The sequence below is a fragment of the Gallus gallus genome, chromosome 10 (genome assembly GCF_016699485.2).
Source record: "Gallus gallus isolate bGalGal1 chromosome 10, bGalGal1.mat.broiler.GRCg7b, whole genome shotgun sequence".
Lineage (NCBI taxonomy): Eukaryota > Metazoa > Chordata > Aves > Galliformes > Phasianidae > Gallus > Gallus gallus.
In genome coordinates this window covers 6565295-6592638 of record NC_052541.1, presented here as the reverse complement: position 1 = coordinate 6592638, position 27344 = coordinate 6565295, and the positions used below count along the sequence as shown (strand labels likewise).

At 37.9% G+C, this 27344-nt stretch overlaps 2 protein-coding genes across 5 annotated transcripts in view; one reads left to right on the top strand and one right to left on the bottom strand.

The window, feature by feature from the left end:
• Nucleotides 1-27344, top strand: part of MPHOSPH10 (M-phase phosphoprotein 10) — a 1076704-nt gene that overhangs the window by 291958 nt on the left and 757402 nt on the right. The window lies entirely within an intron of this gene.
• Nucleotides 1-27344, bottom strand: part of THSD4 (thrombospondin type 1 domain containing 4) — a 274739-nt gene that overhangs the window by 19164 nt on the left and 228231 nt on the right. For all 4 annotated transcript variants that reach the window (XM_046899269.1, XM_025154005.3, XM_025154006.3 and 1 more), the window contains 6 exons: nucleotides 13236-13411; nucleotides 8270-8366; nucleotides 7132-7374; nucleotides 6232-6361; nucleotides 4370-4574; nucleotides 3159-3332 (listed from right to left, as the gene is read on the bottom strand). In XM_046899269.1, coding sequence (XP_046755225.1) covers nucleotides 3159-3332; nucleotides 4370-4574; nucleotides 6232-6361; nucleotides 7132-7374; nucleotides 8270-8366; nucleotides 13236-13411 — 1025 coding nt within the window. The remainder of the gene's footprint in view (nucleotides 1-3158; nucleotides 3333-4369; nucleotides 4575-6231; nucleotides 6362-7131; nucleotides 7375-8269; nucleotides 8367-13235; nucleotides 13412-27344) is intronic.

The window sequence follows — 27344 nt, the reverse complement described above, 5'->3', positions numbered from 1 at the left end:
TACAAAAAGCACAAGAACACTACTTGATAGAGAAAATTGTCAGCTACAAAACACTTTTTCAACATAGTCATTACCACTAGCTATGCATTTTTGCCAGCGCTGAACAACAGCCTGCATGCCACGTTCACAAATACTTTTACCAGTGGAGGTGCCCCACTGGCACTGTCACTACTGCTGAAATGCATCACCTACTGCCTCACTGTGCTCACACCCACTGCTTGGTCTCCATCAACATTCAGCAAATGCCAGTGAATGTCAATGGGTGCATTGTTTTCTGCATGGAGGAATTAAATTTCACACCTTCGCATCATTCGCACTTCCATGTCAGACACCATTCTGTCAGGCTGCCCCTCTGCTGCCATCTGTCACAGGGCAAACCGTCACAGAATATCAGTAGGAAGGTTCACCCTCTATTGCCATAACACCAACATCCACATCTGGCATCATAAACCAACATAATAAAATAGGAGGCGCTTTTGGAGCAGCCCTCACGCAACAGTTTGTTTTTTAAGGATAAACAGCTTTCAGTTATCAAATTGTGAAATTTAAAACACCAGCAGTAAAGCACAGCGTCATTTTTATGTTCATATACTGTTTATCTTGATGCTTCAATAATTAACCAAATCTCTTCTGAAATACTCCATTCATCGCATAATTCTGTACCGTGCTGAAAGAGAAAGCATGTACTTAACCTGTCTCTGACAGGTCTCTGGAAATCTCTACTTGCTGCATATGCACCAGTATCCATTAAGTGTTTGCAAAACAGGATCAGAAAAGTATGGATCAGGCCTTCTCTTATGACTGTAATCAAATTTGAGTTCAACCATTTTAAAGTTTGTGTTCTCAAAAGTCAAGGTAGGTTCTTTTACCTCTTATTTCTGTCCACGGCTGTAATGTCAAAAGACAATGGGAAAGACTGTTCTGCGGTATTTACATCTGGGCCTTGGAGTAAGCACGTAATAAATCTCACAAAGAAGGTCTGTTCTTGTGAGATTTCCACCTCAGTTTTGCAGACTCAACAGAGTTGAACAAGCTTTCTTTAACCATCTGAACTTTTGGCTGCTTATCTGAACCATTTGTGGGCTGCCCATCACCGATCTATGCTTACTGCTGAAATGTGGCTTGGCTTAAAGTATATTTTAAAGAATTGTTTGGGGAGATTACACATACAAAGCCCATACAACCGGGAACGCCCATTTCCACTTCACGACAAAGTTCTCCTATTCTGTGTCTTTCAACAGACATATTACTCAACAAAGTGAGAAGTCTGATCCCAGAAAACAGCTGATGAAAGGCACTGTAAGAAAGTTAACAGCCAACACCCTAGCTTTGCAAAACTTTTGACTGCTCCTACATTGCACTGGCTTTCACTGGAATCATGGATATGGATATGAAATGTCCTTGCACATCCTTATTAGGTATGCATGAGCCATAGGAGATTCTGCACATTCCAGTCTTAATCTTTTTTTTTTTTCCCCCTCTTGAAATGAGCTGTTTCTTCCATTCTTCTTTTTGAATCAAACTCCAAACCGATTGCTGGCAGAAGCGATGGTGAATATTGCCAGCTACAGTAGCAAGCATTTGGAAGTAATTAATTTGTTCACTTATAAAAGCTGAGAAGGTAAAGAAATCCATTATTTACTGAGACATTTCCTCTAAGAAAAAACTCTGGTATTTTCTACATTACCTGCCTCACTTCTATGTCTCATTTAATACATACAAATAAGCATAATAACATTCTGCAGTCCCAACCCTCAAGTACAAAAAGTACTTTTAATTCTGCAGCATACAAAATGTATGTGTAGGATAACAAAGAAAAAATGAATTCTAGAAACTTCATTGGAATGTGTGTGCTTTATGTGGTAGAACTGTATTAGCTGATGATGGTAGCTGCAAATATTTTCCCTCCTCTCCCCCATAAGTCATTTACTCAACAGTAAAATCTTTTCCATTTCCACTAATATCTATAATTCAATGGATACCTTTCCACTATTGCTATGCAAGAATGTACACTGAGTGAGTAACAACTGGGGGAAAAAAAGCTCAAATTAAAACTGCAAATACGTACTAGTATATTAGTGGGTTATTTTTTTCTTTATAAAATGTATGCGAGTTGTCTGGAGGTTGAAAGTTTTGCAGGTCTCTAATTTTAGCAAAACTTGATCAGTCTTTCTAACATTATGTGACATACCAGGTACTGCTATGACTTGTGAAGTACCTCACCCTTCTCTACATCTGAAAGCTGATGCAGAACTTTTGAGTGCCCAGATTTGCACCTCATTCTGGTTTTTGGAGATTCTACAAAATGATATTAATAACGATCTGTGAAGTTAAGAAATCTTTATGTTTCTGTAAGTGAAATTATTTGCCTGCCAAAACAATCAGTCAAAGAAGAGGGAGATACAATCAGGGTTTCATAGAGAGTGAAAACTCAGCTTGTGGATAGATGAAATCTGACATGCAGTCATCCATGGAGAGGGACCAAAATACCAATTTTGTCTTAGCTCAAGTTCATCAACCTTTTAATGAAAGCACATGAATACCAACATTGAACAACTTCTTGGAACCTAGACATGAAACAAGGTACATCACCACTCTTCGTATTGTTTTCATGCTCAGAGTCACACTCACTGGAATTAAAAAATATCTATATTCATGAAATACAGAAAGTCCGAATTCAACCTCTCCTGAGTTTGTGAAGTTGCTCTCCTCATTTAAAAGCTATAGGAAAATTGTTTTATGATTTCAACTTAAAGCCAGACATCAGACCTCAAACCTCCACCACTTACAGAAACAGTAGGGAAACTCCTAAGATCTGAAGCTTAAGATGAGGGGCTAAGCAAGGCAGAACAATAAATCTCAGCTCACTCAGTATTTTGGGAAGTCCAGATACAGATCCAATGCTAAATCCAGATGTTCAGCCATGCACCCACAATCTAGGCATTCATGTATCTAACACAAACACACAGTGCCCTTGAGATCCTTGTTTTTTGTATGTTCTTGCCTGTTCTACAGATCAAAGACAAACATGGAAAATACGTTCACTCCTTCTACGGCTAGATATGGCTAGATTAAAAAATTTATATTTTTTTAAATTCTGATGCATCTAAGTTGTTTTAGAAGATTTTGCAGTACATGAAGACAATGAGAAGCCTTACCCTGTCGCTCCATTCTGTAAGAAACCAGCTCTTAGCACAAGGTCCCATGTCACAGTTCTCAATATCATTTGGCCGCAGCTTCATGTTACATTCCTCATCATCAACAACGTCTCCAAGGTTGCTGACACATTTCACATCTCGAGTCCTCTGCCCCACTCCACAAGGTACTGAACACTGTAACAAACAGTAGGTTGCATCAGGACTCTATACAACATCTATCACATCACACATAGCCCATTTACTCCTAATAACATACCCAGAGGACCATCTTAGATTTAGGAATGGGGAATAAAAGCGTGTTAGTAGTTTAAAAATCATATTTTCAGTCTGAGCTTTCTACTGCATACTATGTAGATATATTTGAAAAACATAAAATCAAATTCTATCTCCAATGAGCCATGCTGTATCTAATCAAAATGAACTGCTGGTGTTTGAATAACACATTGATGTATTCTGTAAAATTTTGATCTTGTTCTACAAACAGATATAAAGGTAGAGAAATGAAAAGAAAAATATCTTTTGAATCCCTGCTAAAAGTTAAGGCCTTCTGCTCTCTTTTCTTCAACCAGCTGGAACTTTTCATGGTCTATCTACCCACACATCTCAGCATCTCTGTAAAAGTTTTTTGCTTTGTTTCATGTCTAACTGAAAGAGATTTGTTTATCACTACACCTAACACACCAGAATATTTCCGCTCTCTACACAATGGCCATAGAAGTATTGAGGATGGTTGTCATGTTGGCCACAAAACAAGAAATTAAAGTTCTAACCTGTATTATTCATGTTTATCTGACAACCTCAGCATAGTCTCAAACCAATTACAGTTACAGCCACCACCAACTTAACACATACATAAGGTTAAATCAGTCCTCTAACTAAACTCCATATGCTAAGAAAAACCATCAGTTCTTCATCGCAGGCAAACCTACTAGCCTTCTTCCAACTTCATTTCATACAGTATTTTTAAAAAGTAATCATTATTCAGAAAGCTTAAGTGCTTCTGTACATAGATACCTGTGTGTTTTGTTCCACGCAATCACTCTATTTCACATTTTGAAAACATTAACTGTCACAATCATGCAGGTTATTTCTGAACTAAGATTTCCTTATTTCTGGGGCTATTCACATTCTGCTTCCTTGCTTTAAAGGAAACCAAATTTCACTTATTCTTTTCTGAGGTTTTATGCTCCAAACTAATTAATCATACTTACTGAAGTCCACTCTGTTCTAATCTGCCATTCACTGCAGATCTTCAGCTGGCAAGTGCTGGTGGTCTCTGGTTTCTCCAGGTGATGACAGCGGTATTGCTGCACTGTCAAGGTGCGGTTGGCATATATTTGCCTACATAAGATCTGTCGATGCTGCATACCAAGGCCGCACGTTTTGCTGCACTCAGACCATTCCCCTATGTCCCAGCTAAAGGAAGGGAAAAAACGGAAAAAAAATAAAAATAAAAAAGAGAGCAGCTTTTTCAGTTAAGATTCATAAGATTCACCGAATGCTAATCCCAATAGTAATATTAATATCCCAATTATGGGATAGTATGAGAACATGATTATAATTGAAATGATACTTAAAACTTTGCATGTAAAACAATCACTTATGAAAATAACATTATATACCTACAAACAATCTAGCTGTAATGGATGGTACTAATAAGCACATGTTTAGATTGCACAGTTCACAGTTTCAAAGCATATTACAAACATTAAGCCACTAATGTGATTGCTTTGTTGTACGTTTTTTAGGTTTAAAGAATCTATCTATAATATATATTTCTACTGTAACGATACCTTCTAAAAATTTAAATCATATTGCTTATTTTTTTTCTGAACTCAGTTTGGTAAAGGCTCACAAAAATTACCTGTTTCATATAGGCATTAATTCATCAGTAAAACTGTAATGGTAAATGATCATTGAATACAGAACCACAGAATGGCCCAGGTTGGAAGAGACCTCAATGATCATGAATCTCCAGCCCTCCCCCCCCCAACCACAGGCAGGGCCACCAACCTCCCCATTCAATAGCAGACCAGGCTGCCCAGGGCCCCATCCAACCTGGCCGTGAACACCTCCAGGGAGAGAAGAAAAAATCCCTAGATACATTTTTCTAATTACAACACAGATTTCACTGCATTTCTTTAATCTTTTTGTATAAACATTACATTTTTCCTGTTCAATTTTAGTTTCAGGCATAACACACAAGGAAGGGAAAAATCTGAATAGTTCGAATGTTATTTCGGAACTCCTGTGGAGGATGAGTGAAATCCCTGTGCTCTTTCTAGTATTTAAATTTTGATATTAAAAAATTACAAATAAATATTATTTTAAAATAAATATTTACATATCTCTGTTTATAGTCCTGATATTGATCTCTAAAAAATAATGAAAAAAGAAAAAAAAAAGAATTAATAAAAGAATTAATATGAGTTGTCAGAAAGAAAAAGTTGAGAGAAATGCTTTATGATAGAAAAAATCTCCAAGTAAACTGCTCCAGAAGAGTCACACCTGGGCCTGTGATACTGGGAGCTCTAGAAGCCAGGTTACCACTTTTAAATCCAGTCTTTGAGCTGAGCTGAAGAACTATTGAATTCCAGAAGAGAGGCCATGTTTATGAGGGGGCTGTTGTGAGTTCTATCAGGTAAATCTCATCTTTAAATGCAACACCATGCAATGAACAGGCAGGTACTGCAGCCCACCCATACCGCAAGAGGTGATTTAACCTACAGAGCCTCTTCTTTAGACAGGTATTTGCAGAACAAGGCTGTCACTTGGTATAAAAAAGGATCCCATAAAGAGACCACAGGTATAGTGTGTGTGCCTGAATAACCACACAAAACTGATGAATTACCAGGCTCACTTGGTGACAACTTCCCTTTCAACTTCTCTGAATGCTACTGCTACAAGGAAAATAGATGAAGACAAATTACTAAAGGAAAAAATATACTCTGCACTTCATAATGTTAAGTGCACGGTGCTTAGAAGTTCAAACTGGTTTCCTACTCCAGATATTCTCCTGCAAAACTGCAGTGACACTGGATTATTTCACTTGACTTAAACCACAGTATCTTACAAAGCTGGACATGGGAAGATGTTGCAGGCCTCCTCTTCTGGAATAGGTTTGGTGCTGCTGTCACAGTAATTCTCAGGAACTTCCTCATGTGTGACTCTGTTGACACAGTGGAAAACTGGGTACTGGGACCCTGAAATGAAAATTAGATGATAAATGGCAAAAAAAATCTGCAATTTAAGCTGTTTAAAGCAATCGAATCCAAAACAGATGCAGAAAGGAAAAGCAGAATAAGCAGAGCATAACAAGAGGAAATCCACACTAAGTTTTTATCCAGAACTTCCAAATGTACATGAAAGCTATACTGCTTACATTGGAATATTAAGCAAAGTGCTTAGCACAAAAAAAGTACAGCATGGCATTGTAGGGAAAGCTAAGAAAACACCTCATTTCTGTTCGAGCAACATTCAAGGACGTAAAGATATATGTGATGGAAGCCCTGCAAAACCATCCTGTAAAGATCACAGAACTGTTGACAAAGATACAAAAAGCATGAAGGGTGTATCAGACAAAAGCTGGAGAAGCCAAACTGAAGTATAAGGAATGATGAAGAGCACTGAGGAAAGCTGCTGTGTATCAAGGGCTTAAAAGAGCAGCTTGACAAAAAATCCTGAAATATTTCCCTCCAGAAGCTAATGCTGCATTCCCTTTTAATTTATATTCTTTGTATTTCAGTTTTTTAAATTTTTCTACTTCTGCTGATTTAAATAGAAGTGCACTTCATAATACAGATGCAGTTTTCTGTTTATAACTTAACAGAAAACACCAGACATAGCGATGCTTTGTGCAGCTATGCTGTTGAATTGCTGAATATTCACACTGCTGCTCCCCTCCATGTTCCTCCTCTCCAATACTGGAATTCTGCTGTATCTATTTTCTGTGAATGCTGTATGAAGCACTTACCTTTCCCACATGTAGTGGTACACTCAGTTTTTCCGATCTGTTTCCAGTTGTATTCTCGGTTTTGTCTTGATAGCTGCACAGCAGGCACCTGGTTTTCTGGCTGATGAGAAGGAAATCTTCCTGGCGGAATAACTGGAAACGTTCCAACTGACTGCCCAGTGAGAGTGTCTGTCTCCCTATGCAAATCGTCCTCATTGTGATTTGTACTTTCAGGCATTTCTAACTGACCATTCAAGGGCTCCCCTGATGATGAAAGACATATTGAAAAAAAAAGGAACATCATGAACCTCACGTGCAACTATCAGTCTGTTTTCATCCACTAATAATCAGTACACTGCAGTATCATTAAACATGAAAGCAGCTTTTACGCAGAGACTTCCTAATATTGGTCTATGAAGACTGTGTTGTCTTAAACTAAAACAACCAAGTCTTAGCCAGCAAACACATTAAGAACTGAAGACTCTCCAATCACTCTGTAGAATCAATGCACCCTGTCAACATTTTCCAAAGCATTTTTTTGTAACATACTCTGCATTCTGTGCCTCCTCACATCACAGTACAACTGTCCTTCATTACAAACAGACTGCATAAAAACTTAGAAGCTTGTCAAGGCACGAACAGTAAAAGTAGAAAATTTACAAGTGAGTTCAGTCCTACTGTCCTTCAGAACTTCCTATTGGTACACACAGCACCTCTCCACAGCACAGAATCAGGAGCATATTCTGTCCAAATTCTAGTCTGGGGAGGTACCAGTTTTATGTTTCATCCTCTCTGGCTGGGAGAGGAAAGGGAAAATGAGAAGGATTGTTTTAAATTAGCTCAAACTCTGGAAAGAAAAATCGTGTACGATATTATTTCTGAGACACAGCTACAACAATCCAGCTCAAGTAAAGCCACAATTAACATTTTAAGAACAAAACTATTGCTGAAAATAGAAATACATGATGAGATTCCCAGCTACTCAGGTCAGCAGAAATTTACTGAGGTTAACAAATCTATGCAGACTTCTATTTCAATGAGCAGGGTGAAATTCTGGGCCTTTCCCAAATAGTTTACACTGAACTTAATGGTATAGATTTCTCCATTAGTTTATCAGGTAACAGAACATGCTTAGTAATAGGAAATACTGGCATTTTACCTGGCCTCCTGTGAGCAAGCAACTGAGGACTGATGACATTGTCTCCTGGAATGATATACTCATAATGTATACCTGGGTTAGGCTGCTGATGTATCATCTAAAAAGAAAAACAGCCATATATTCACTTCTTCCAATCGTTATATTACTGATGCTGAAAAATGTACTTCAACTGATCAAATGTGTAACATTATTTATCATTGGTCATTACTGAAATAATGCTTAATGATTGTGTTTAAAAGTGAAAAAACAAGAAAATATAGGTGACTATGTTTGTAAACTGAGATAGGTTGTGATAGCAGATAAACTGTTTCTCTAAACCTTCCTTAAAAACCACAGGTCTGACAGGCTGTAGCTGAGGGCGGCTGCAGTAGGCAGGGTCCACCCTGGCCTCGGCGGTCCTGTGGTCACCAAAACACTGACAGGAGGAGCTTGGCAGATGCCTTAGGAAACATGAGCAAGGAAGAAACAAAGCAGAGAAAAACAAGTGCCACAGACTCTGATCTACAGATTAAGCTGCCTTTTTAAAGGTTTATCACATATACCTGAATGGAACACACGCAATTCAAACAGTTCATTTTATCATCACGCAGCTACCCCTACACCATTCAGTGGTGTCTCAACAACCAGCTAGCTAAGTTACTAATAGTATACTACTTTCATCATATGCATTACTCAACAAAGCTCAAGTGAACAAATTATAAAGGCCCACATACTTGTCAGTGCAACTGGAGAGTGCCCGTGCACCCTTCCTGCATACTTCCATGGTCATCTGCAACTGACTGAAGACGTAATGTACTTGCAGACAGAGTCCCTTCTCACTGCTTTACAGCAAGCCACAACAACTCTTTCAAGTGTTCCTTATGAATACAGGTGGGAACTTTAAACTTTGTTGCTTTAATCCAAAAGCAAACGCAAGTGTTTTCAGAAGGCTGCTGCACAACCCCATGCAAGTTGACATGAGCACACCTCAAAGGCAGTTCTTGTGTGATTACCTAAGCAGACAGGCATAATAAAACCTAAGAAGATATGACTTTAAGAATGCTTTAAAAACTGGTAGCAGAATACTCTAGTTCCCAACTGGCTTTGCTGCTGAGAGCCTCAGAACACCCATACCAGAAACGCACAGATGCCATCAGCTGCTAACTTCACTCATTTAGCTTTGATTACTTCAGAACTGCTTCTACTGCTTTAAAAGTCCTGAATCCTCCGTGGGGTAGGAGGTCCAAAGTACACTTTAACTTAAAATCTGTTTAAAAATAAATAAATAAATAAATAAATAAATGGAACCCCAGAGCTTGCAGTAGTTCTCTGGTCCCAACAAACCACGAGCCAAAAGGCAAAGAATCATGCTATGCCACTGGCTATATGACTTACAATAGATTTATGCTTCAGGCTTACAATAATTTGTCACACCAATTAACACCAACTAAGGATGCAGACCTTTCTTTTTCCTTATCCTAGAAACACTTTTTCCTTGCCAAGTATAATAGCTAAACCATTCTGTAAACTATGTCCCTTATAGATTACCTACTTTAAACCATTTGATGATACGTTATCTGTAGTATCTTCTGTAAGGGCTGGTCCTTCCAACATTACTTTGTTATTTAAAAATACACCCTCTTTGTCTGTAGTGCTGAGAAAACCGAGCACTGAGGAGTTGGCTGCTGAGCACCCCTCACCTTCCTGCATCAGGACCCCCTTCTTAAGATGGTTCCAGGACGAGCTTCCTAATTGTTTCCATGGTTTTTTCCACCACATTTCTCCAACAGCTTACAGGCACATTACAGAGAGCTTAACTGATGAACTCCCTATGAATATTTTGTAATAGCTTTCCCATAAAGAGGATGGAATTATACAACACTGTTGCTTTTGAGATAGTGGACCAAAGTCTTTGTAGCAATGCACGCCTCACGCTTGTAAAGCATTTCTTAGCATCTTGCTAATGAAACCTGCTGTAACTTAGGGAGCTTTTTTCCTTATTTTATTTTATTTTATTGAGAAAGGAAGAAAGACTGCATGATCTCAGCAAATAGGAACAAAAATCCATTTGGAGCTCCCACCTGCAAATCTTTTCATTTTCCTAAACAGAGTAAAGATGTAGACTACAGATGAAAACAATTGCATGCAGGACAAACACTGAAGGAAGACATTGTATCAGTGTGGCTACATATTTCAAACCTGTAAAAGAGGCTGTCATTCTGACCCCTGGCTTTTTTTTTGCTAGCACTCTTCCAATATGGTGTGGAAAGACAAATATGGAAAGACAAGAAGACCAGATGCTGTCAGCTTATAATGAATTCTAATATTCCTCATATCTACAAGAAACATCTCAGATAACAGTCCAGTCAAATTAGATTTGACAATCCACAGTAGCAGCCACTGAGCAAAACTTATAAAGCTGTGTCCATCATGCCAGCTTTATTATACTCACTGTAAAAGGAAAAAAAAATACACTAAGTATAAATTTAAACATTAAGATATGATGTGATACTGAAGTTTTTTATGATACTTATTTGAAAATATCTGCCTAATCCATTTCCTGATCCATTTCTTCCTGGGTCATTATGTATTAGGTATCAGATAGCAATAAAACCTCAAACCTCAGCTCAGAGCATTATATTAATACACAGCAGCACTTCTTACATAAGCATGGAATCTGCACTGCAGAATATAGGAACTCAGTAATTTAATCCTCCAGGCTTTAGCCAGTCTTTGATTGCAATTAGTAGTAAACTATCCAAAAAGAAGTGACATTTGTGTAATTATTATTTGCTTCAATCAGACACCATACTGCAGGCTGGGAATAGCTTTGCCAATGTCTGACTTTTTCCGGCTCAGGAACCAGGGTGGTCACACAGGTCACTCTGAAAGTAATGCCTTCTATTTATTTCCAAGGAAACTACAAAGGACACAAGAAACACAATAACACTATTTGATAGAGCAAATTCTCAGCTACAAAACACTCTTCTTCAACATAGACACCACCATTAGTTATGCATTTTCTCCAGCAATGAACAAGAGCCTGCATGCCGTGCTCATAAAGACCTACACCAGCAGAGGTGACCCACTGTTTTGCAGCTGCTATGATGGTATCATTGCTAGGAAAATGTTGTCCATGCAGTCCATCAGTCTGAATAGATGGAAACCAGAATGCACCAAATAAGGTGAGTGCGGTAGGACAGTCCAAGCAAGACTGGCAACGTACGCGGTCTTCAAACCAGAACAGGGCTTGACACTGGTGTCTTGCAAGTGAAAGTTTGTCCTCTTCTCTACCATGACTCTGGAACTCTGGACTTTGTGGAGTTGAAACTGTGACTCTGGACTCTGTGGACTCTGACATCACTCAGTATTGCAACATAGTGGTTGGAGCTGATGGCGTGTGCAGGCTCCAGGAAATCCAGAATTTTTTTTTTTTAACCCCAGAAGACAGTGCACATCACTTCACATGCTGAGGGCTACGTCTTGAACTTTCTCTTCGATGGGGAATTCACATCTCACCACTCCATGGACTGCCATTTTGACTCCAGCTTGTAGTGGTGATACCACATCTTGCCATTCATAACAGCGTGATCCAGGAAACTGTCACCTTCAGCTTCATATTGGTTCATTACTGACAAACTTGCATACAGTGTTCTTTCTGTTCCTGTGTGAGCATTCATGACAGCCACCTGGTGCAAGCTTCACAATATTCCAGCACTGCCACCATTATTTTCAACACACTGAAGCCAATGTTCAGCTCAGTATACAGTTCCCTGGTCATAATCTGTCAATTCGCACAGATGATCTGACTAAGAAACTCTTCCTTTTTTGCTATGACAGCTGTGCATGGCCATCTGGAACATGGCTTGTCTTTCATGTCACTGTCACTGCTGCTGAAATGCACCACCCACAACCTCACTGTGCTCACATTCACTGCTGGGTCTCCATAAATGTTCAGCAAACATCAGTGAATGTCAATGGGCGCCATTTTTCCTGCATGGAGGAATTCAATTCCCTCTCTTTGCTTCATCTCTACTTCCATGTCAGACACTATTTTGTCAGACTGCCCCTCTGCTGCCGTCTGTCACATAGCAACAAAATGTAATGGAATACTGGTGGGAAGGTTCTACCTCTACTACCATACCACCAACATCTAACTCTGATGTTGTAGGCCAGTGTAATAATATAGGAGGTAATACTTTCAGAGCAGCCCTCGTACTATATTTGTATGAAACAAACTATCCTATTTACTTTTCCACCATTTACTGCACTTAACGGCCAAAAAATCGGTAGCTGGATGAAGCAATCAGTATCACCAATCCATCTAGTTTTTTAATGAATGTATTTTATAACATGAAAATGTATAACCTCAGAACACACCACTGATTTTAAAACAATTTATAATCAATCCCAGTTATATTTTTTTTCAATATGATACAATATAAACCTGTTCCAACTAAAGTAAATAGGTTTTTCTCTATGATTTCCCTCTCCTCGCCATAATTCGTCTTTCCTCTTACTTTATCTGACAGCTATTATTTATAATTTACCATAGGCTCCTGTTAGATCTGTCCCACTTCAAATCACACATTGTAATTTTCTGGACAAATACTTCTTTTAAAGAAAACTGAGATGGCATCACTCTGTGAGAGGTCTTGTCTAGTTTAGATATTTGCTTCAGATCACTGTAAAATTAAACTGTTCCAAATTTGTTTGAATACCAAAGCATACTGGCATCTGTTATGTTTCACTTCTACCTTACTGGATCAGTAAAATCAAAGAGAAGAAATCTTCACTGCTATTTAGATTTCCTGTGATCTGGAGCAAGCTGGGGTTAAGAGTAAGAGACAGTAAAATACCCAAAATTCTGTTGCAAGAATAAAAAACAAAACAGTAAGAAGTATTGGAATTGAATGCAGTTAAAGTTGCATGTAAACACCAAACAATGTTTTTTTCCATCAGAAAGATCAACCTACAAGAAACTTACATAGACATCAAGGACTTCATTTGTTGGACCATCCGCTAAAAAGGACTCTCCTGCAGTGCTGGAGATTTCATTTGGGCGTTTGTAAGTGAACATTGTCCCACCACCTTCATATCTTCCAGGCCGATCAATTGCCCAGTTTCCATTGATGATGGACCGCCCTGATCGACTCCGCAAGGCTGTACAGGACAGGGAGAGAAACAAAGATGCTGATCAGAAGAAATCACCTTCATGTACTGGAATCCTATCAGATTCCCAAATGTATGTTACACTGCTATGTATTCCCTGGTCTTGGAGGACAAACTGTATGATAGTTGAAAAGAACAGAGTTATATTAACAGTTGTGCAAAAACAGGCAAGCTTAGAAAACTTTGCCTGAATGCTCCTATTTTTAATGCTGCAAAAAGAGACAGAAAAATTAGACAGCTTGGAAATGTTTTCCAACAATTTTTCAAAGGATGTCATACAAATCTCTCAGCCAGACAGTGGCATGCATTCAACATGTAGATGCCAAGAAAGTGGTTTTTCTCACCTTCCTTTCCATTGAACCAAATATTTTATGAACAAGATACAACAAAATACAGAAGCAGTTACAGAAAGCCACTAAATTACACAATGCAGAAGCATCAAACAGTCAGTTTATGGACACATGAAAATCCTAGGCTGACAAATATTCCCATTAGTCTTCATGAAGCCATTTGGCTACTCTTCACTTCCTTTTCAGAATATTATCTTTGCCAGAACATCACCAGAGCCCTTATCTCCAGAACCACGTGGAATGATGAGCTACATGAAAATCTTGCAGATGAAAAAGCGACTTGTTAATCAGATAATAGGTACGGAAGTATAAATATGGCTTCAATCATAGAATCACAGCACGGTTTGGGTTGGAAGGGACCTTTAAAGACCATTTTGTACAATCCCCAATCCCGTTGCCAGAAGCAGGGTCATTTCCCACTAGATCATGTTGGCCCCATGCCCCAGGCAACCCAGCTCTGAGCAGTGCTAAGAAGTGCCCTCTTTGAGCAACCACTTCTATCACCTCAACACCTTTGTGGAAAAAATTTCTAATTACTAATCTACATCTAACCGCTTTCAATACAAAACCATTACCCCTTGTCCTACACCACTACAACCTTTCATCACCTTTCCTGTAAGGTCCCATTAACTACTGAAGTGTGAACCAACTGCACAGTGCGTGTCCTTAGTGATCATGGAGAACACACTGATTATTAGGTGCCTCTGCTTCGTCTTATTTATGCTTCCTTTATCTATGTGGCTATAATTTTAATTCTCTACTTAAACTCTTGCCGTGTGCACATGCATAACTTCATGCAACATTAAATTTCTGCAGCTCTTAAAATATAGTGTCTCTAGGCTGAAGCCATATCAGATGCTGTTTAAGTAAGGAGGAAAGATATGATCCTTTCCCCCAAAGGCTCTACTCAGCCGATTTCCAATGTCACTATAAAACAAATTGTTCTCAAATGCACACTTAGAACAGACAATGAATTTTACTAACAATTTCGCTGCACACTGCATTTTTAAATGAAATTCAATGTACTAGCTTCCACTTTATAAAACTTTAGGGTTGAGGATCTGGTTACATCAGAGCAAAGTTTCTTCTCTGTCCTGTCACAATTGTGAGAAATAGATAAAATGCTCTCAGCATTACATACAACTATTCAAGCTGTTACAATAAAAAATAAATAATAATAGTAATAATAATAAAAAAAAACTGAACAAGTCAATTTTCATGGCCTAAATGATGGGGAATTACTTTGATTCTAAAGTATTGCCCATTAGAGAAGAAATCCAAATTATTCTCACACATTCCAGACACTTGAATTAGCTGAATCAATCCGTAAAAGCAGCCTTTCTGCTTTTGCTGCAGGTCTCAGTGAAAAGCATTTGTGTGACAATGCGATGAGAAATGGTCACAAAATGTCAGTGTAAAGTCTCATTATATAAGGAAAAAAAGGTAGAGAAGCACACCACATGATCATCATTCTTTTTTATAAATTAGTGGTATTACTGATTAATTACAGTATTATTCCCACACTTCAGAAGACGTGTTAGTCATTTCATTACTCGAGTGCTCCTCTGTTGAAAGAAAATATTCTGTATGAAGAAAACACCATATCTATAAAGATGCACACATATATACTGATTAAAAGAACAATTATTCCTATTAAAAACATAACAATAAGGGAAAAGTTTAGAAAACGTTTGTAAATTCAAAGATGATACTTTTCACATGATGAGTCTCCAGGACAATTGGTTTCAATGGAACAAGAAGGTATTGCAGCAAGCGCTTTAGTAAGGCTCAAGAAAGAACTGAACTTCCAGATTTTCCTAAAAGTAATCAAAGTAAATAGCTGCAAAGGAACACCCTGATATTCAAGGCTTCAACGTCACAATACTGTATGCATATTAGGTTAAAGCCTATAACTTGAGCAGATTGTTTTTTAATTGCTAATTGCATATTCTTAAAGTATCTCAAGAAACTTACTGTTGGTCACAGAATTCACAGCACGTGACAAATAGTAGCTCACTCCAGAGAACAATTTCTGTAACCGTACTAGAAGACTAGTTGATATGCAGACATCAATTCTTTAAGCCTGCATATCACTAGGCTGATATGCAGGCTAAAAGAAATAACAGCATAGTCGAAATCAGAATGAAATTATTTATAGAAGAAAACTTCATTGTGTTTTTGAAAAATATAGTAAAATGTGTAAAATGATACAATCATGTATCTATGCCTCTTGTAAATCCTTATTGTTATTTGATAATGAAAAAGTAACGATTCATTAGAATAAGTGGGAGATTTAACCAGTCTTCAAGCATCAGCCAATTGGAATCTTCAGTTATGCTTGTAATTTGAAGTCAGCTTGTAGAAGTTCTTCTTATCATGTAGAAAATGAGATATGCAACACTGGTAACATCAATCTACTCCTAATTGAAATTACATGAGCTTTATTAATCCGCCCTGTACTAAATTGACAGTCACATCTCTAGGGATGCTAAGGACTCAGCAACCTACTTTTCAAGGTGAAGAAACAAATTGTGTGAGAAGAACATGTGTGCAATCTGCACACTTAAAATGTAAGTCAATTTGTTATTATCAGTATCCCAGTTTGTACAGGAACAGTAAGTAAGATCAAATTTGCTTTTTGTTAAAAGGGAAGCAAGGTAGTAACTGAACAGAAAAGGATTTGAAAAAATCAATGAATTTAAAGCTTCATATTATTGTATTGCCTTCTAACTATATTTTAAAGAAAGTATTGTTTTATAGCTCTAAGACGTAGAAAGGTTACAGCTAAAAGCAGCTGGCTACAGCCAACAGAACCTATGAGAAGGAAGCCCTTACTGATGTCAGTCAAAATTGTCATATTTACTTTCAGGCAACATATAGGATAGCCGTGGATCACTAGTCCCTGTCAACAGTCTTAAATGGCATGAAGGCACGAGTCATGGTGGAGAACTTCCTGCCTTCTTGATCTCCTAAAGGGAAGGAAAGTAATCCAGTATCATTCCCAAAATGACACTAAAACAAGTGGCATAATCAAGAATTTGCCATATGTGGCTCACAACATAAATATTTGTCATAATTTTACTCAATTCAACAATTTAAATGGTATAAGAAAGAGTGCTGGCTAAGATTAAATTGGTGTTAATAATGAAGCTGCAGAAAGATGGCTGCCTGGGCAACTGAGAATCCACAAAACTTTCATTTCAAATCCATCATCTGACAAGTCTGAATGAGGCCTCCTCATAAAAAAAGAAAATGTGCCCCTTTTATGTTTTGATCATCCAGCAGCTACCCCCTCAACCCTGCCCCCTGAAGAATTTTTATGGTGCTAATATTTTTAGCTGAAGCATGAAAGAGTATTATAAGCTTTGCCCTTAATTCCTCACGAGGAATTTCGTTCCTCATACAATCTGTAGCTGATTTCATCTTTCATCCTGGGCTCAGCTTCTTAACTAAAACTGTGCTGTTTGCAGTGATTTTCAGTAATGCTTTGCATTGGGGTGACAGAGCATTGCAATACTCTATCAGCACGTAGCGGCAGGCTACAAGCTCTGATCAACACTTCTGCCTGGGCTACCATTCTGTGGCAAAAATCTCAATAGGCTATAATTAAGATTGTATTTCAAGTAGCTGAAGAATATTAATTTCCAACAGTCCAGTTTACTGATCTCCTTTTAAAGATGTTCTGCAGTTCATGCCTTCTTGCTTATTATTACTGATTCTACGCAGCTGCCCTGCAACTGGAAAAACTCAACAAGAATTTAAAGCAAAGGCAGCCAATGCAGTGGTGCTTTGTGAAGAATGAACTCACTCTCTCAAGGTCAGTATTTCTGACGCTTTGTAAGTGTAGCATTTGTAATCCCAATTTAAACTGCATCACTGCGACCAGAAAATAATCAATGTATCCAGTACTTCAAAGATAATTCTATTACTACACTTCCTTTTTATTGCATTTTTCAATCTTGCCAATTTTCTCAAGTCTAGGTCACATGCTGAGTCTTTTCAAAGCTCCAGTCCCTGAATCTTCTGACCAGTTCATACTCACAGATGCCCTTAAAATAAAAAAAAACACTACAAAATGCTTTGCATCACTCTGAACTAGAAAAATATATCGTAGACTCACAGAATTGTAGGGGCTGGGAGATCACCTAGTCCTAACCCCCTAGCTAAAGCAGGTTCCCTACAGGAGGTTACATAGGAAAGCATCCAGGTGGATTTTGAGCATCTCCAGAGGAGACTCCACAGCCTTTGTGGGCAGACTGCTCCAGTGCTCTGGCATCCTCACAGCAAAGTTCTTTCTCATTTTGTATGGAACTTCTTGAGCTCCAGTTTGTGCTCATTCCCCCTTGTCCTGTCACTGGGCACTGCTGAGAAGAAGTTGGCCCCATTCACTTGACTCCCACCCATCAGATATTTATAAGTATTGATAAGATCCATTCATCCCTTCATCTAGATCACTGATGAAGTTGAATGAGAACAGACCCCTACAAGAAGATGTAAAATCAGCATATATAAAAAGTAACTTAAATTTCCCCATTATTATTGTTTTTGTGAAAAACATCATCCAGTCTGCAATAGTGAGTTACAAATCCTATACAGAGGAAAATGCAGTGTTCTTTACCACTTGCTAGCCCATTTGCTCTGGGATGAATCAGTAACTTCCCATCTTCTTCACCTAAGGTAAGTTTCAATGTTCCGGTTAATAACAGTTTCACTCAACTTTTCTTCAAGTAGAAAATTTCTTTATCAAAACTACAGCATCACATTTACGGCATTACCACAAAGGAATTTTAAGAAGAGCTGTGGATGAAATTCTACAGTGAAACAGTTTATTTTTCTGGTCAGAACTCCCCTGCCATTTTTGGAAACTGTCTTCAAGAGAAGCAATGGTATGAAATTGTTTTGAATTCCTTTCTATCTAAAGCTTGTATGATTCTAAGCCTTGCAAGTTCTTAAATGAGCATGCATGATGCTCATTTGAAAAAGCAGTTCTCTTCCAGGAAACAAGACTGCATTCTTAACTGTGGTCAGTGGGAAATAAAGTGAAGACTTGCGCTGTTGAAGTTAGTTCCAAATGCCTCTGTGATAATTTATCCCAGAGAACCTTGACAAATTGCAGGGACGCTCACAATTCTGGCCAAGGGCTGATAAAATATGGTAGAAAATTAACCAATGAACATTTTTAGAGGCAGCTATAAAAGGTGAGTGGGAGAAAGGATTGGGCTCTCCAGCCACGTTTGTTTTGCAGCCAAAACCGGTGTCTTAGAGGGCAGGCGTAGCAACTGCCTTATCTTTTGCAATTCAGCACAATGATTTTTACTTGACAAATTACATTTGGAATATATTTTGGTATTTTACTTTAAAAAGCATTTTAAAAAATTCTGTTGTCATTTAAGTTGAATTAATGTTGAAGAATGTTTTGGCTATACTGTCTTGATATAGAAGCAAGGCCCTCCCAACGCTGTCAGAATACATACCCAGAAACAGCTATAGTAAATAATATGGCTACTTCTGAATAAGTACTATGACAAAAGAAGCAAAAGAAACACAGCTTCTATTAATTTTTCCTATAGGAAAATCAGTTACATGGATCAGAATGCCAGTCAGACTTTCAGTACAGAATGCACAATATATTTACATAATTAAATGAACTTACTACATTGACAACAATCTAGAAATACTGCAAGTCATAGCATTTGACACTGGAGTACTTCATACCCTGATGCATACAGAGAATAAGAGAATAACAGCTAAATGCTATCTGAATATTCTAAACATCCTAAGAATAGCCTAATGCTATCTATAATAATATGCAGATTAAAAATAAAGCAATAGGGACTGGTTCAAATGGATTCTCATAATTCCTTTCCAAAAACACAGCACAGCTCCCAGAGGACTCCGAGTTTAACTCAGGAAACATTAGTATGGCTAAGGGATTGTAACCAGAAAGAATCAAGTGATTATGAAAAACCTGACTTGGTTTCTTCGCTGGCAACCGAGACAGGGTAAGGGTAGAGATTTTTCCTGACCAAAAGCAATTAGGATTTGCTTTATGATTCTACTGACCTTCACAAACTTCAGAAGAAACTTGTGACATCATAAGGCCACCAACTAAAGGAAAGCATAAAAGTTGACAGAGACAAGTTTCTGTCTTTCTACTTACAACTTTTCCTACTACAGTGTATCACCTGAAGCATTATGGGGACTGTGTATGTACTCTTCTGATGTATTCATTTTTTAATGTCACCAACAAACCTGTCACTGAGGGGCAAGCAGAAAGATCTTTAAACAATTTCAATAGCATATTTAAAAAGTCCTGCTTTGTACCCTAACAAGTTTCATACGGTGAATTGCATTAGATTAATTCTCCCAACTTTGTCCTGAGATTTTACTTTGGCTTTATCTTTTCAGAGCAAAAAATCAAAAAAAGCCAGCACAAGAGACTTGTACTCTGTCGTCTTTGGTCTCAGGTACTGTTGTTTCAGTTGTGCAGGAACAGACATTCTGGATGTACTTGAAATAATTACAACAACTATATGTTTTAAAATGTGATGAAGTCAATTTTTGTCGATTGGAAGATTGAGCACTACAATCTTCACTGTTACAATGGATGTAGAAAGCCTAACAGTAACTAAGAACAGAAGAGAGTAATTGAGATGATGAAAAAGAATTCTACCAAGAAAACTTATCTTTAACCTTAATGACTGACTACAAACTAGCATTTTCAATCTGCAGGTTTGTACTGCCAATGGAAGTTACATGGAGACATCAGAAAACTATCTTTATTATCAATACCAGATCAATGTGCTGGAATCCAATTTCTTCAAAGTTCATTTACTTTTTGCTATTTGTCTTGCTTGACCACTTTTCTGTAACTCACCTGGTTTCTGGGCAATTTCCTCTGCTGGATTTCATGCCATCACCTAGCGCTGAGGTGTTCAGAATTCTATTACTTCCAAGGACACGCTTAAAATACACACAATGTTTTCAGAATACTTTTGTTCAGATAGTTCTTTAAGATGTCATCTTTCTCCTGTCTTACCTATTTCATTTAACCTTGTTTTCAGCGCCCAATCATCTACCATATATATTTATGATTCTCTGGAACACTGCATAGTTTTAAAACCTTTTTCTGTTGAGTTTGTCTATGTTACAAGTGGACCCAACACTAATAAATTAATAAAGCTGACAAGAGCTTTTTGTGCTCTGTCTCTTGTAGGCTGTGATCAGTCCATGCTTCAGCTCTGCATTATGCACTGAGATGTTTCAGTGACTGCAGCGCTGCATTCACAAAGGACAAATTATTGTTAGTTCTTCCAACCAATTTTTGCCTGGAGGAGATGTGCAGCTCCTTAATATTTCTGTTTACGAACGGTCTAAAACCAAACAACCGATGGCCATTTCTATACTCTCTCTGGACTCACTAGATGTACCAGCTCAGCAAACAAAGCCAGGCAAACCCCAAAACCAAACAGCACACTTTTGGCACAAACGGAAATGGTTTGCTTTGCTTTCAGAGTTGTAGTATCTCTGGTCTGACTGTGAAGAACATAGATTGAATTTGATATTTAATTGCGTCAAAACAGGAATTTGAAATTACTGTTTTGCAAGCACTGTAGATTTCTTAAAAAAGTGGTCACCTCCCAAATCTGACACAGATGCACAAATAATTCTCAGCCGGTCTCAGCCTTTCTGGAACTTGCTAATTTTTGGCAGGGATTTCCCACGTTTTCATTACAATAGCAAGTCAATTTTGGCTCACTCATACAATTTTCCTTCTTTCCTTCTATATAATCAGTTGATCAAATCAGCAGCAATAGTAATGCTGCACCGTAATATGCTGCTGTCAACAGTAATTCTTTCTTTCATTATTGCTCTGAATTTGTCCTCAGAGCATAGTTTAATCTTGCTCTGAGCTCCTCACGTGCTTGCTCTTGCAAATCATCTCAGGCAACAAGTCCCAGAAAAAACTCCTGATCTTTTCTACCTGCCAGGAGAAAATAAGACATACTTGCTTAAACATCAAGGTTTTCAGTTAATTACTGTAATCAGAAATGCTCATTTTCTGCCACCACAGCAACGAGTCATTTTCCTCTTGGAGCATTCATTAAACTGCTACTCTAATTTTCCCCTGCTGATGCAGCTCCCTCCTCATTCAGTTTTGCCTACTTTTCCTTCATTTCTAACTCCAAAAAGAATGTTGACACATCAGTAAGGGAAATGCTGGGACAGCAAAGCAGAGCAGAAAAATAATTACTGATGCAATAAATAACAGTCTGAGAAACAGAACTGGTTTATCATACAGCCATACGATCTACTCAGACTCATGCACTATAACAGAATTCAAAGTCTCAAGAACTTTCAATAAAATCTTCAAACAAATCAATCCACATGTGATAGAATGGCACACATCTTCAGCATCTATCAGAGAATGGAATATTTCTCCACATTGTTTATATGGTCTTTCCTGACACATTTGGTAACAGCCAGCTGAAACAAAACAACAGTCTTCTCTTTTTGAAGTCTTTTTGATGAAAAAAGAAGCAAAATGAAGTGAACGTGTGCACTACAGCATCATCACACCAGTCTCCAACACTGGCATCACTAACTAATACAGACATATGATATGACATGTACAAGATGTAAGATTATGTAGAATTTACCATGCTTCTATTGCTCTCCCACACATCACACTCAATCTCATTGGGGAAAACTGCAATACTGAAAATCTAACCAGGGATCTTTTGAAAACAGTACTGTTAACCAATAAGAGGACTTCAACAAATCCGTATACTTATGCTGCTGCTAAGAAAGGCAGTAAAAATTTACCTCTATATTAGTTGGAACTTCTGAAGTACAGAGTTCGTGAAGTAGATTAGAGAAGGCAAGTAGAAAGGGAAATTAAAGCAGAATTTCAGCATTTTGGCAATTCTTCCATGGGAAGGTGAAAGTTTTTCCAGATACTTACTTATTCATCTTTATTTTCTTTCTTTAAAGAAGGCAGGACATAACTAAGATTAAAGTTTATAAAGTGGCTATCCCAGAACTCCAGCTGCTATTCCTGACAAGAATGATGGTGAAATTACAGTGTAAAGGCATGGTTTGGATTTTTAGAATCATATATATATCTCACTAACAGTAGCTGTGAACCAAATATTAAGAAACAACTGTAATGTGAAATAAACAACATTCAGGATTGGAAACTAACAGTCTCCAGGAGGGATACACTTTCAATGTAGCAAGTGATATCCTAAGTGTGCAACTTCATTGAACCCATGGATTTTAGCATTTGGCTTAGTTGCACCATTTCAGTTAGAATCTAGTTCTTATATTTCAGAAGCTGATGGGACTGGCTCTTAATGTGTCTGAATGCGATAGCTGAGCCTTCTGGCACAGCTCAGCTGCGCATTAGTTAGCCCGCCGGAGAAACACTGCACACATTTGGCCTAAATCCTAGGGGTGGATCGCATTATCTTTTAATCTAGACACCGCTTCAGTCAGAATGGCCAGATTACTAAAAAGCACATGTGCAAATATCCCACTCTTTTCTCCAGCTGGCATACTGAGAAGTATTTTGCAACTCCTTGCACTCTCAACAATTGCCAAGAACTTGAATAGTTATGAGGCAGCTAAGTAAAACAGAGCAGATTGTGGTATCTCTGGAGAAAAACAGCACTGTATCTCACGATAATCAAAAGTTGAAATAGAATTATAACTGTTTCTTTTGTTTGTTAAGTAGTTTTAATTCCCAGCAATGAAAAACTGGAACTGGTGAACGTTTCTAATCTGTTTTACATTTTAACTGGAATTTTTCAAAAAAAATTTGATGCTTATTGTGGTAACGTTTAATACTGTAACTCAAAACACACAGATGAGGGAGCTACAAAGCATTCCTGGGTGCCCTAGTTTAGAAGTATCTTCTTCTGGCACAATGTCAGTCATTCCCACTCTCCGGGGAGCTTCTTCTATACTACCTAGTGTCTGATTTCAGGTAAGTCCAACAAAAGTGCTGAGCCTCCAATACATAACTATTTGAACAAATGCAGGTAACAGGATAGAGCAGAGATCCAAAACAACTTTGCCCTACTGGAAAGCAGGTTACAGCATGAGCCCAGAGGCCATCTGTAATGCCAGGCAGCCAACTGGTCTGTCAGCCTGTGCAAAGCTGAGATCCTGGGCCAGTAGGGCGGACTTGAACATGGAGACTGAAGTTATTTACAACAAGGTGAGTGACCAGAGGGTGTTACGGGTGGGAAAATTTGCTTTGATTCATTTAGCGGCCATTACAGTACAGACACTGGACACAAACCAAACCAGACAGACCTCGTTCCACTGCCCATAGAACTAGCTCAGTGCTGCAGAAATTTACTTTGTCACTTGTTCTTCCTTCCAATACAAGCTGACAACAACGTAGTACATCTTAGTCATCAGCTTAAAACAACACTGATTTATTACAGACTCTCCCTATTATCCGGCTTTCAGCAAAGAACAACAGTACATACATTAGTGAAAGGGTGTCTCCATTTACCTGAGAACATATTGCCAGAAGATGAATTCTTGGCACAAGAAGCTGGGTGGAAAGAGGAAAGCTGGAAATACAGCAAGTCAGTTCAGCATTGGTATCCACTTTCTCATACACAATTTTCTGGCCACAAATGCTAAGGCCAGTCTTCCAGATGTTATTGGTTATGTCATCAAATAGGCAGTCAACACATTTAAACATAAAAAAAAGATGCTCTGAGACTGAACTGATTTGACATTTATTTAACAAAGCTATCAAACCATGTGAAACACAGCTGACACATGGAGGTAAGCCCAGCAACCCATGGACATGGCAAAAGTAGAAATAATTTCACTGTACCAATCATTTTTATAGGTCCAAGAACAAGAAAGAATACGATCGAATTATTTCATTGATATCAGAGGACTATGCCAAATACAAATCACTTCAGTGTACCACTTCTCATTCTATCATTGTTACTCACTCCAAAACTATAAAGCTAGTGAAACAATTTTTTCCCTGGTAACATGGAAAGTATGGCTTTGTACATTCTAAGCCTCCTACTTAATAAGACTGGCTAATTAACTGCAGTACTTTGTCCGTGGCATACATAAAGCAGCAGAGTTCAGATTTTGAATAGATAACAGAAAAAAGTTAAGTATCCTTAGTACAAACTACAATTATTTTGCCAGCGGAACTACACTAAGATGTTTTAAAGCTTATGTTGGAAACATGATACAGAATATATGGTTAAATAACAAGAAAGCCTTTTCCCTTCTTTACCAAGCATTTATTTATTATTTGAAGTTTTATAAGCTATCTTCTTTGAGATCACTTTTTCAGAAGTATACATACGTAGTATAAAAAAGTATAGGATCAGAGAACATCCCAAGTTGGAAGGGGCCCACAAAGACCACTGAGTCCAACTCCTGACTCCACACAGGATCACTCAAAGTTCAATCCCTACATCTGAGAGCACTGTCCAAATGCTTTTTAAACTCTGGAAGCATAGAGCAATGGCCACAGCCCTGGGGAGCTCGTTCCAGTGCCCAACCACTCTCTGGTGAAGTGCCTTTTCCTAGCACCCATCCTGATGCCCCTCCTACTTCCCTTCACATGTACACTAATACAGTACAACTGAAAAGTTGGGGTGTGGGGTTTTTTGAGGTGTCTTATGCTACATTTATCGTGATGGTTATCTATAGTCCTCCAAATAACCAAATACTACAATGGCAACAGGATAAACATACGTAGAAAAATATGTCATACTACCAAATGACATCACAGATCCTTACAAGAGGACAAAGTCTTTAACTTCTGTAAGACTTGTTTCAATCTGATTCAATATAAAAACAGGAGCTTTATCAAGAGGATGGTGAATATATAGGAATTAATCTTCTTAATCCAGGCCATTGTGGGCTAGACCATAACAATTACCATAATTTCTTACTTTCACAGGCCACTGCCAAGGTATAAAACAGACCACTGGTATTTCTATGCACATCTTATACAGCTAAGCCAGCACCTTAAGAAGTCCTCTCCTGTACCCCAGTATGTTAAAAGAGCAAGCTACAACTCTGGTGGACAAAGCTATGTTAACTGTATGTTCTATGATATATTGCAGGGTTATCCTGCAAAGAGGTTTGACTTCAGGTACCCTCTTGGCATTGAGTGGCACCCAATTGGCTCTGAGGCTACTATCTTGCTGGGAACAAAATGAGATCAAAGTTGCTTAAGCTACCTTAGAATATTTTCATGCTCTGTTAGGGAAACACTGCCAGAGCAAAGCCTGACTCCGCTCTCTTCTGTAATACTCAAGTAAATTAAAACACTGTTGGCTTTTTTTTTTTTTTTCCTTGTTAGTGGCTCTTGCTTCCCCAGCTAAGCTCTTTGTATATTGTTTTGGCTATTTAACTGCAACTGTTAAACTGGACGCACATGACACATCTTCCAAATTATATCTGATTACTGACTAATAAAATACAGAAATAGCCCTACTACTGACCGAATAAAATAAAATAAAAATTATGAGACCAGAAAGCCAAAGAGGATCAACTATATAAACTTAGGAGATTCTTTAGGATCCTTTAGAGACTAGGCATATGGTATGCAACTGCTACACATACCTCATAGCAGGACTAGCAGTAATTGCCCAGGTTAGCAGAGCTGTTACTTCTATAATGTTAATGAACTGAATGTGAGATACACTCCTTCAGTAAAGCTACTGAGTTAGCTTTTTTTAACATACATGCTAAAAAAATACAGAAAGTAAGTTCCAATAAATTAAATGTACCAAAAAATAATCTTAGCAAAGATTATTATTAGTCCAAGTAAATAGTAATCCATATATATCTATTTGATTTATTTTGATAAAAATATAAATCCAGATTAAAATTCACCCTAGCTTTGTTAAAAACTCATTGATAGAGAGTTTGTCTTTGAATGAGTTTTGATTTTTTCCATTATTCTTCCTTTCAGTTTGTATGTTCTTTACCTTCTCCGCTCCTTTCTTCTTCTATTCATTTTTAGTTTCTATGACTAACTGCCAAAAATTTAAACTAAAGCACAAACCCTGCCCACCTCATCCAAAGAAACCAAAACCAGCTGATCCAATAACAGTATTTTTCCCACTCAGGCCAACAAAATCATTGCATACATCTGCACTGACAGAATCTTCAGTGTACAGAAGAAAAAAGACCTTCAGTGTACAGAATTGTTGTTTGTAACTTCAATGGTTAGCAGAATCTGTTGCTTAACTTCAGCAAAGACAGCAACAAGTCCCACTCTAAATACTAAAACACAAATTGGCTCCTTTTACAACAACTTACTGTCAGATACAGTTTAGGAGAACAGTCACTCAAGAGCAGAAGGAATGTTTGGTAATTCAGTAAGAAGATAAAAAAATATTTTTCATTTTCATACCACAGTATGCCCACAAATACTGCAGACTGGTTTTATTTTGTTTACCTTTCTTCTACATTCATTTAATGTCTTTCTTCTGACTGTCTCACACAAAATCTGTTCCAGGTGTTTGCAAGTATTTCTTCATTACAGGTATTATTACTATTATTACGAG